A 12,565-nucleotide genomic window follows, 5' to 3' on the forward strand; every position below is an offset into this window, starting at 1 on the left:
GCAGTATCGCCGAGTGCTGTAGTACTCCTTACTCACTGTTGGGGCTGGTTTTCACGGTTTCTTTTGTGGCGCTGGGCGTCCTCACCCTCTGCAAGTTCTACCTGCAGGGTTACAGAGCTTTCATGAATGACAACGCCATGCACAGGTGAGAAACATGCAACCAAATATGCTTACAATACTCCCATTCAAAACATTTTTGCAGACATGTATATAGATTACTGTAATGCCTTTCTCCTGTGGTTTTCAGAGGCATGACGGAGGGGATCACTCTGCTGATCTTGGCTGTTCAGACTGGTCTCATTGAGCTCCAGGTCATTCACAGAGCTTTCCTCCTCAGCATCATCCTCTTCATCGTGGTGGCCTCCATCCTGCAGTCCATGCTGGAGATCGCTGACCCCATAGTTTTAGCACTGGGGGCCTCCAGAGACAAGTAAGAGCCCCAACACCTCTTGCATACATCATGCCTGAACAGAATTAAGGGTGCTCCTTTTATCGGCAGATAATAGCTTTATATATAGAGCTGATCAGATGACGCAAAACTCGAGACAGAAAACTGGCTTGGTTGCTAAACTGCACAGGACGTGCTCGATATTATAAAGTGTTATTAAAAGCGCATTAAGCCCTGAAGGAGATACTGTTCCCCGTGCGGCTTTCTGTGCTCCGAGACGGAGTGGAGGAGGGACAAGCAAAGTGATCTTTAAACTTCGGGTTCGTGCCTAAACTGTTAAATTCACACAGAAATATGTCAAAATGCTCAGCTTGGTGAGTATACGCTTAAACGCTGTCGGTTATGTCTTAAGTAGAGATGCACCGATGTATTGGCTAACAATTGGTATCGGCCGATAAAAGCTATTATTTTCACTGTGTTTAAAAACAGCCGATGATCAGGGCCGATTATATCCTGTCAATCAAAAAGGGTATGGAAAAACGTGTCCGACTGCAACTCGCACTCTGTGTGAAGAAAATCTTGTTGAATTTAGGGCAAGTTAATGCGACGACAACGCATTAACATCTAAAAACAGTTTTTCCCTGTACTAAACATTATTTGTTGCGCGCCGGACGAGAAGCACAGCGCCAGCTAGGACTCTGTTCAAATCCTGCCATGTCACACAGCGCCACTGACATAGTTTTATATTAAAGTACATTATATTTGTCCCAAATCATCATAAATGTAAATACTGACTTCACCCCATGCTGCAAGAGACATTTAGTTTTACATTCATAGTTTTACAGCTTGAATAAATTCTAAATGTATATAGGAAAAATGTATAAGGCCTAATAAACGTAGCCTTTTATAATCTTTCATTTTGCTCCGTTGTGTCCATACACTAACCTGAGTGCGAAAGTATATGCGTTTGCCAGCCATGATTGCATTCACTGTCGTGTGCTGCCACCTACTGGAGGTACCATGTCACAACACGCTTACTTCAATGAAAAGGTTGACTAAAAACTCAATCAAAAAGTAAAAAAATACCCTGAATTATGCCACGAACTGCAGAATCTTTAAAGACAAAATAGGGAAATCAGCATTGGAAGAGGAAGATTGCTGATGTTTATGGATTTTCAGGTGAGATTCTTAATTCAGTTAATGTAAGCCCTGAGGTAAAATGTCTTGTAACTGAGGACAGCAACAATTGTATTTAATAGTACAGTTTATAGTCATTACATACAGTACAGACAATAACTCAATTTCATAATGTCTTTAAACATAACAATATTGTTGACTTCAAACTAATAATAGAATGTGCCAGAGGCTTCCTCAGCACTTGTATACACAGTGATACGAACAACAACGATGCCCTCGGTTTTACCGAGTCAATTCGAGCCCGAGTCCTCATCCTTTGGAAGCGCATGCAAAGTGGATTTGCTTTCGCAGTGCAGAAAATAGCATCTGTCGACAACATGAACCAAACTCATCCATGCCTCAGCAAAAACTGCAGTGTTTGAGGGCAGGTCAAAGTAGACGTTGTTCGCAAACAGCTTTATAACACACTACATGAAAGGTAATACCTGAAAAAGAAAGTTTCAAACAAAAGGGTTGGTCAACCATTACAGAATTGACCCAGCTTTCAAGAAAAATCTTGAGACAGTATTGAAAAAAAACAGGAAATGTTAAGAGATGCTCAGTGTAGTTCTCAATGCACGTTTTTGTTCCTTTTTTAAATTGCAGTGTGCTTGTTTTTCATTCTAAAACATGTTACTTGTTTTGATTAGGGTTTTAATCCGAGAATAAAATCTTCTCGAGTGCTTGCTGGGGGTTTGTCTGAGGACCTGTATCTTGAGCTTTTCTTGTTTCTTCTGTTCTTTACAGGAGTCTGTGGAAGCACTTCCGAGCAGTGAGCCTGTGTCTTTTCCTGCTGATCTTCCCTGCTTATATGGCTTACATGATCTGCCAGTTCTTCCGCATGGACTTCTGGCTGCTCATAATCATCTCCTCCAGCATTCTCACGTCATTGCAGGTACACACACCTCACACACAGCACACATATAAATAATCACTTAATCACGGCGCTTAGACATTACTGCAGTCAAGTTTTGTTAGTAGATCAAGTGCTGTAGTAGTATGTTGAATATTTTTTATTTTTATGGAGAGACACATTTTTGCTGTGTAGGTAAATACTGTTTCAGTAAATTATTACTGATTTAGATTTTTTTTCTTGAATATTTAGCACAATGAAGGAAGGGATTGAAGAATTGAAGAAGAAATTAAAACTAAAAAAACTAAATGTATAACATGTTTTTATGTATTTATAGGGCTCGACATTACCACTTGTCCGGGACAAGTGGATTTTTTGAAGGGGCAAGTGAAAGAGAATTTTACTTGCCTGACCGAACAAGTAGCCTGATTAAAACTTAAAGGAGAAGTTCACTTTAAAATGAAAATTCTGTCATCATTTACTCACCCTCATGTTGTTTCAAACCTGTATGAATTTCTTTCTTCTGCTGAACAGAAAGGAAGATATTTAGAAGAATATCAGTAACCAGACAGTTTTTGGGTCCCATTGACTTCCATAGTAGGAAAAAAATATACTATGGAAGTCAATGGGACCCAAAAACTGTCTGGTTACTGATATTCTTCTAAATATCTTCCTTTCTGTTCAGCAGAAGAAAGAAATTCATACAGGTTTGAAACAACATGAGGGTGAGTAAATGATGACAGAATTTTCATTTTAAAGTGAACTTCTCCTTTAAAGGTGCCATGTGTTATGTCTGGCAAAAAATCAAGTCATACTCCACATTCCATACCAGATGGGGGCAGTATACCTCCAGAAAGTGAATTGGTCTACTCTAGACTAGAGTAACAAACGAGAAACGGCATAGTCTCTATGCTCCGCCCCTACCTTCACAACGACCCTAGAGCCATAGCCGAAGCCGAGCCAACTCCTAATAGAGGACGTTTTGACTCCAGAGGAACGTTGGTTGATGTCAAGTGATATTGAAATATGACATCTTCAAGCTACTCCCCTTCACCTTTACCAGTGAATATGTTCATATTCGTTTTGTTCATATTACATTTTTATTGTTAGTTTGAATTAAATTAATTTGACAGACAGCATTCGCTGATGTTGACCAAGCTAGCGCCAACGTAACCAGAGCTGCCAACTCTCACGCATTCACCGTGAGACACACGCAATTGACACTTTTCACACGCTCTCACGCCACACATCAATTTTCTCACGCACAGAAAAATCGCGAAGCAAAGAGGACACGGAGACCGACAGACTAGACAGAGCAGGGGTGCGTTTCCCGAAAGCATCGTTGGCCAACTATGGTCGCAAGTTCATCGCAATGTCCATTGAACTCTATTGGTAACGAGGGAACTTGCGACCATAGTTGGCCAACGATGCTTTCGGGAAACGCACCCCAGGTTAGTTATGATATAAAAAAATCTCAGCTCTCAGATTCTGTCAATTTTATTACGCTTTGGCGCTTGTAAATGTTACACGACAGATCCCTAGCGCACGTGAACCGATCTCTACTAATAGTAAAAAAACACGAACACTGTTGAAAGATACAGTAGGCTACGACTTACCAAAATGTATTCCTCATACATAATATCGACCAATCAGTGTTTTTTATCAGCGTGAAGAGGTCAGTAACATAGCTGGAGAACAATTATGTCAGATTTACCTCAGGAAAGCCATTTAATAAACATAATATAGGTCACGTAGTTGGCAAGAAAAAAGAGCTATAGAGATTGTGCTATATATGTGTACTATATTACAATACTATATTTATGTACGTTATATATATACGTTTATCGAACAGCCTTCGATATATTTCTATGTTATAACTTCCCGAAAAAACTGCACAAACATATAAAACAAACTTCTAATGAAATACTAACAGCATCTTACTTACCAATCCAAAAGAAATGTTGCAAGTTCGGAGTCGAACCTCATTTCTTTCATGTCCATTAGTTGTCTCCAGCGATGGAAAGCAGTGCCAATGTTTACTCTGGTTCTGTTCCTTTTTTTATCAGATTTTATTTGAATGTAGTAGTGGGCTGTACTTTCCACACGATTGACATCAGGTTCAAGTACGCCCACAAGCCGTGCGAGTTATTCGTGTATTGCATGTTTGACTGGTGGTTATGTTGCCCGCATACTGCCTCCCATGGCCGAAACTGGTATTACGACACCTGTCGGGCCGTGGCTAGTAATGCTAATGCTAATTCAGGTTGATATCTCTGCAGCACTATAACTTGTCATTTTTTTAATGACATCATCGCCCTTATTTCTTCTCATTCTTTTGATGCGTATAGCTCATTTTTTGGATATTTTTACCTCAATTCTGACACATGGCACCTTTAAGTGATAATTAAAATATAACTAGGGAAGCATCGAATCGCAAGAATGATTCTGATTTTATTACATTCCGTGTAAACAGCGATTCATAATGGATATTGTGTTTCTGGTAACAAGGTCGCGCTGTTGAGGCTCGCGCTGCCTGTCTCTTTGTGAGAGACTTTTGTAGAGAAGTCAAAACAAATGAGCAAAACAACACGCATAAGAAACTCACAGAACAAAAGGTAAAAATTCAAAATGTTGATACTGCCCTGTAAGTAACGTAACACGGCTAAGAGAGCTGCCGAATATTATCATTTATAATAATGTTACAAATGTTACATTGATTTTATAGCTCAAATCAACAAGTAGTTAAAATTAAATTACTTGCATTTTAGACACTATTGACTGTTCTTGTTCTAGTTTACCAATGAAAATGTCCACACAAAGATCACAGCAGAAGAACTATTGCGCTTTCTTAAAACAGAACTCTGTTTTGTTACTGAATGATTCAGCTTTTTGAACGAATCGGTCGAATGAATGATTCAATGACACTCATTAAGTGACTTGCCGCCACCTACTGGTGGTTTTATGTTTAAAAGAATCATTGCGTTTTTTCCCCAACATTTCTCATTTGTATATTCAAAATTGTATTTAAAACAATCTCATGCCATTATTTATTGCAGTTGTAATTTTGCAGTGTAAATAATTTAATTTAATTGGTAATAGCCCCATAGTGTCTTAATATTATAATTACATTTATTGTAAGAATTTGACATTTTAATAAGGTTAAAAAAAATTGGCCCTTATAAAGGTAAATAACAGGCCTGGGGTAATTATCAAAAATATGCAGATTTAAGTATGTAAAAACTGATAGAACACTGATTAAAATATTGCTTCAGAATAAATTGTTTATGCCACCAGAAATCTTTTTTTTTTTTTTACTCGGGACAAGGACAAGCACATGACAAGGCTTAATGTCGAGCCCTGAATCGCGATTTATTGAGTTCTTTAAAAAAAAAAATTGAGAACAAGCAAACTACAAGCGAGAAAACAAATACAATAGAACAAAAATGCAAATGCCGATACAGTGCCGAATTGAGTTCTTTTTTGTGTCTTATCGCCCTTGAATGGTTTAAAAGTACTTGAATGAATGATTGATTGGCTGATCATAGAATAGGCATACATGCAGACCATCCTCGGTCGGCCGCTCTCTCGCACATCGCCAGGGCTGGTGAGTGGAACCCAGATAGCGTGACCATATACTGAAGGGGTCGGCAACACTGGCATGCGGAGGGGTAATTGCTGGCATGTGAGCAAAAGCGAGAGAAGTGTATGCATTTCATTCATATAAAGTACCTCGCCTGCATAAAGATCTACATTTTGAGGTAATCATTCCTCGTAACACAGCTTGTTTTATTAAAGGGGACATAACACACGCAGTTTCTGCCAATCTCATGTTAATCTTGAGTACCTATAGAGTAATGTTGCATCCTTCATATCTCCGAAGAGTCTTTAGTTTTATCAGATTTATAAAAGACAGAAGCGCTGTACCGAGTCTTGCACGTTGACTGGCGCGCTCTTGCTCTTGCTCTGGTTGATGTGTGCACACGCTCTTGCACAATACAAGGAATTCCCCCTTTATGACGTCATACAGGGCCAGTTATATGAATCCTGAAGGAGTGTATTTGGCACAGAAATACTCCGTCATACGTCCAACTCAGTTTTAAAAAAAACTTTGGCCATGTTTAGCATGAGAATCCAACTATTTAACAGTGTAAATAAGTCAGAATGCATGAAATAGCATTAGACATTTCATTTAATTAAGGAGTTATAAATACTATTAAAGTGTGAGAATTAAACTGTGCAAGTCAATGAAAGCGCACAGCTCTGACAAGCCATCAAGTTACTGACTGACAGCTTCCAGCTTGTTCCACTGTACACAGTTAAAAACTATAAATTTCGTAGATATTCAATCAAGTATATAAAGTTCTATTAAATATTCCACACACATCAAAATGACTGATGCATGCATACCTGGTCACTTCATGCGTTTACTCTGATCGGATCGCTATCCAGTCGTGAAAAGACCAGGGGTAAATGAGAGGGTAAATGCTTTTTCCGAAAGAGAGGGCATTTTTTGAAACCGGACAAAATTCATCTGTTTGTAAATGGAACAGTTTTAACAAAACGGATTGCTATCCGATGAGTAAAAAAGCTTGAAATGACCAGGTGTAAATAGGTCCATTGGAAATCTGTTCTTCAAAGTCTTAATTTAAACCTGAAACCTTTATGAAAAATTGTGCTAGAAATGTTAAAGGTTCTGCATTTTTATTTTTATTTTCTTTGGGGGCCATTATGAATATTTAAAATATTCATATGGGAGGAGAAGGGGGGGAGGTGACTGTGATTAACTCTTAAAATGGCACTTCATGACAAAGAGGTTGCCGACCCCTCGTATACTGTAACGCTAGCCAAAGGAGGCCAAGAAGGGGAAAAAACTGATGCTGGATAATTGTGTTAAATATTTTTAACAGCCCTAAAATAAATAATAAATATGTATATTAAATAATGTATAATATAGTAAAAAAGATTTCCACTCCTCTCAGGTTCTTGGCACCCTTCTGATCTACATCCTCTTCATGGTGGAGGAGTTTCGTAAGGCTCCGGTGGAGAACATGGATGAAGTCATCTACATCGTCAACGGGACCTACCGACTCCTGGAGTTCCTGGTGGCCGTGTGCGTGGTGGCCTACGGTGTTTCGGAGACCCTGTTTGGAGAGTGGACTGTAATGGGCTCCACCATCATCCTGGTTCACTCCTACTATAACGTGTGGCTGAGGGCCCAGCTGGGCTGGCAGAGCTTCCTGTTGCGCCGAGATGCAGTTCACAAGATCCAGAACATGCCCACCGCTTCCACATTACAACTCCAGCAACATAATGACATCTGTTCGATCTGCTTTCAGGTAAAAGGGGTGTTTAAATTGTGTTGATATTTAGCTCTAGTTGTTTGGAATTGATTCTTAAACCAATCGTTAAAGGCACACTGTGAAACTTTTCAACCTTCATAATATATTTCCAAGACCCTTGTGATGGTACATCGACTTACAATAGGTTGAATGACACGTCTGCCATAGCCTGACGGGGTCTGTATCGCTTTTACTTGCACTATGTAACTTCGGGGTTCGGGTAGTAACCAGAGCACAAAAAGAACTACAAAATTCGACTGCTTTACGGCATACGTCACTTCCCCCACCACTTCCTCAAATTTGGACGTGAGAGGCCAACCAGCGTTTGTTTTCGGCTTTCGTGCGTATGTTTTTGTCATGGGGCTGTTTACACCTGGCCACTTCATGCGTTTTCTCAGATGGGATAGCTATCCGATCGTGAAAAGACCAGGTGTAAATGCCCTCCGAAACGCATTCAAGACGGATTTGAATCCGATCGCTCAAACCACTTCAGGAGGAGGTCTGTGCAGCATTCCAGACGAAACTGGACAAGTGTAAATGCATCATGTAAATTGTACTCCTCTCAAAAATGCTAAAAATAAAAACGTGTGAGAGCGTGTTATAGGCTATATGTTATAGACAGATATGACGACGCTACTGGAACACGCATCACCGCAGATGAGCAACTGAGCATAGGCTATTCATCAAGAGAACGTGCAAACTATCGCAAATCAAAGTGAAAGTAAGTCGCAGACGCTTAACACACAGTCATCATCATTAAAAGTAAAGAAATTAAGTGATCTTACCAGGGCTGTTACTGCTCTCTCTTATTGCGGTCTTTGATTTTGAAATTTTAGCTGATGATCAATAAAATGCTGTTCATATCTGTTGCTTTCGGTGACGTGCACTCCATTAAATCTGCATATAGCGCGGGAATTGAAGATCGGATTTAAATCCGTTTCGCAAAAACACATTTATGTGACCAGGTGTAAATGGAATCGTTTTGATAAATCAGAAATCCGATCTGAGAAAACGCATGAAGTGGCCAGTAAATAAATCTCTTATTTGTAAACTTGTTTGCATTCTATGTTGTATGTTGTTGCGCTTGCTTGTAGTATGTTTTTTTATATGCTGTTCATTCATTTATTGCTGATAATTAGACCAGTCCAGTAATTTCCACATATGTCTAGCTAGCTTTCGATTATCAGAGCTGTTAACAGACTTGCTAAAAAAACACTCGTTTCTCTTACGTGTTTTTTTGCGTTATGTTTTATTGCCTAGCTTGCCTCACAAACTAGTTTGCCAGCTGACCTCTTCTTCTTCTTCTTCTTCTTCTTCTTCTTCTTCTTCTTCTTCTTCTTCTTCTTCTTCTTCTTCTTCTTCTTCTTCTTCTTCTTCTTCTTCTTCTTCTTCTTCTTCTTCTTCTTCTTCTTCTTCTTCTTCTTCTTCTTCTTCTTCTTCTTCTTCTTCTTCTTCTTCTTATTGGCAACCGCAGCCAGCTGACCTCAGGTGTTGTGAGGTCTATTTATCACGTAGTCCTGAGGGATATCAGACGACGCTGTTGACGTTGATTCTTGCGATTATCATGAGAACAGTTTTTAATATCTCACATAATTATCAGGACATAAATAAGCCTAACGTAGAGGTTGTAAATAGTGTAACGAGCACAATTTGCAAACTATTATGATAAATTGCAATAATCATGTCTTCGGAGTCTATCTGTGCCTATTCCATGCCCGATGCAGGTACCGGTGTACAGGGTGGGAGGTGGGGGGGTGGAGGGGTATTTACGACAGTGCAAGTATTCCATAGCGACTCTAGGGGTCGCTGTTTGACAAAAACACAATTCCTTCACAGTGTGCCTTTAACATTTGGATCTGAATTGGCTCTCGCTATCCATTACTCATTTGTCAACATGTTGATAATTTCTTGGCTGCCTAGTTTTAAACATTGGTTCTTCCTTCCATCCTTAGGATATGAAGTCTGCTGTCATCACACCTTGCAGCCACTTTTTTCATGCTGCCTGCTTAAAGAAGTGGCTGTACGTACAAGAGACATGTCCTCTGTGCCACGGGCAACTCAAAAGCCAATTACAGCCAATTAGCTCTCCAGGTGACGCCACCCAAGGCACTCCACCGGCCAATCAGAACCCAGCAGAGGTGGAGCAGGAGCAGGAGCAGAGTGAACCACAGATTGAGTTGGACACTGACGAAGGCACCCAAGCAAAAAACACTCCCCCAATGATAACCTCAGCCGAGCCAGAGTTTGAAACGGATTCGCTATCGGGGAGCTCCGAAGCCCAGCCCAAAGAATGTGACGTAGAGACAGATGGCAGCACAGGCCCAGCTGGTGGTTTGGAGGATGATGATGGTGATGATGGTTCATGCAACACATCAGATGTCCAATCCTCTTAATGAGCAAATGACAGCGCTCAACTTATCAGCCTATTAGGTGTCGCCACACACACTTCATATTGCCAATGTTGAGGACTAGATGGTTAAGGGGATAGTTCACCCCTGAAATAAAAGTTCTGTCATCATTTAATCTCAGTGGAACACAAAAGGAGATATTTAGAAGTTTGTTCTAGCTGCTCTTTTCCATGTGATGTACAGGAAACGAAGGCTGTTGAACTCCAAAAATGACACACAAAAAAACATCTCCATACAAGTAGTCTGTGATTCGAAGCTTTCTAAAGACATGAATATTTGGGGTAGGAAACAGACCGATTTTATGTTGTTACTTAAAATATATAAATGTTATAGTGTGTGTGTATCTTTATAGAGCCTTCATTCAATACATACATGCAAAATATATACACACAATGTGTATATATATACTGTGTGTAATGAAAGCTCCAAGGAAAATCTGCTAAACTTCTGCCTTTGTGTTCCACAAAAGAATGTCGTATGAATTTGAAATGGTACGAGTAAATGATGATTGAGTTTTAATTTTTGGAGTCAGCTGTTGCTTAAGACTGGTCACATGTCGCTCAGCTCACCGATGCATTTACTTACTTTTATATGATCTATTCACATTATTGCTGGTCAAAAAGACATTTCAGAATACTGCCCTAAAGAGGCAAAACGATTAAAACTGAGTTCCTACAGCGTTTTGACTTTGATGGGCAGGAAAGCTTTTAGTATGCGTCCATTCGAAATATGAACGTCATCTCTCTATGGATGATCCGTGATTCTACGCCATGCTATTTTGTCTGTTTAGATGATTAGAAATGAGATGTGTGTGTGTGTGTATAAATGTGTTTTGGAAGCGCACCCCAAAAAGAGGCACTGTTGAATCCAGACCCCTGCAAAGTCAAACTGAGGAATGTTATTTAAAGTGCCATTGAGCCACTTCATCTTGTGTTTTATCACAGCGAGCCTCTCGTTATTTACCCCAGTTTTAAAGGGATGTACGAAGCCAGGAGGCTTTTTCATACATGTTTTTGTCTCTCTTTACCATGTGTCACAAATGATGTTAAACCATCAGTGCAGATAACGTTAAGTTGTCAGTTTGGCAGTTGGCTTGATTCCTGGAAGTGAGCATTTTTGAAAGCATACTACAGGCTTTATAGACTAAACCTGTTTTCTGGTTTTAATGAACATTTAGTGAGTAGACAATCAATTAAATTTTTTTTTTTTTTAAATACAGTATAAAATTCCCTTTATAATACAGTTCCATCATTATATAAATATTTCAGTAAAAAAAAATTTTTTTGCATTGATTTTTTTCTTTCATTTTTGTGATGTTTTGTGACATTCTTGAAAGGTTTGATATTGATCTCGATATCGGCTGTTGACTTCCAGCGGCACTTCATCTCGTCATTGAAAGCAGATTTAATTTGCCATTCTTTTCTGTCAGAAACGCACTCCATTTTGTTTGCCAGAGTTGTCATGCCATACTATGTTTGCACTAATGTCCTTTAAAGAGAATAATCAATATTTTGCCTTGTTGGGCAACAAATGCCTCTTGGAGCAGATGAAGTGAAGCTCAATATAAATGTGTACATATATGGGCAGATATATTCCCTTGTATATTCTTTTATCATGTTTTTGATATGCCGCACAGTGTTAAAGCAGCAGAGAACATGATGAAGTGTCGAGGAGCGTGTGAACACTCTCTAGAGTGGGATTGATGCTGAAGACACTGATTGTTTTCCTGCTGTTCTTTAAGAGATGCATTTCTGAATGGAAGTTTGTGTGCATGAATGCATCTGATGTATGAGCAAACACAAATGACATTCGACACGTTCTGTCAACTAGTTTTTGCACAATTTTCTTATATCTAAAATAAAATGGAAACGTAGAAAGAATGAAGTTGAGTGTTTTTTTATTTATTATTAATGTTGTTTTTTTGGGTGATTTGTTTTATTTATTTGGAGATGGATTTTATAAAAAAAAATGTTTTTAAGTTATTAAAGTATCAGTAAGTATAGTATAGTATTCAGTATCAGTGTTAATGTAATTGAATGTCATTATTCAGTATCACTTTACAATAAGTTTCCATTTGTTAACATTAACTACATTCATTAACATGAAAAAACAATAAAAAAATGCATTTATATTTGTTAATATTATCTTGAACATTTGCTTATACATTATTAAAATTAAAAGTTGTCTCTGTTTATATTTAATGGACCTGTGCTAACATGAACTGACAATTACCTAACGTTAACAAAGTGTAATAAATACTAAAATTGTTAGTAATTGCATTAACTAACAGGTCCTTGTAAAGTGTAAGCCATTATTCAGTGATCGATTTTCCTTGATTGAACTAGTCTGTTGTAAGCGTGATGTTAAGTTCGATCGCACGGTGGCGCTGCTGCATCACGTG

General features: G+C 38.9%; 1 protein-coding gene across 3 annotated transcripts in view; it reads left to right on the forward strand.

Moving 5' to 3' along the window:
* Window positions 1-12,044, forward strand: part of rnf145b (ring finger protein 145b) — a 29,938-nt gene extending 17,894 nt beyond the window's left edge. For all 3 annotated transcript variants that reach the window (XM_084137133.1, XM_084137134.1, XM_084137132.1), the window contains 5 exons: window positions 5-145; window positions 248-430; window positions 2,312-2,459; window positions 7,397-7,753; window positions 9,709-12,044. In XM_084137133.1, the coding sequence (XP_083993259.1) occupies window positions 5-145; window positions 248-430; window positions 2,312-2,459; window positions 7,397-7,753; window positions 9,709-10,149 (1,270 nt within the window). In that variant the 3' untranslated portion in view covers window positions 10,150-12,044. The remainder of the gene's footprint in view (window positions 1-4; window positions 146-247; window positions 431-2,311; window positions 2,460-7,396; window positions 7,754-9,708) is intronic.
* The last annotated feature ends 521 nt before the right edge of the window (window positions 12,045-12,565 follow it).

This window comes from Abramis brama (genome assembly GCF_963993115.1).
Source record: "Abramis brama genome assembly, chromosome: 15".
Lineage (NCBI taxonomy): Eukaryota > Metazoa > Chordata > Actinopteri > Cypriniformes > Leuciscidae > Abramis > Abramis brama.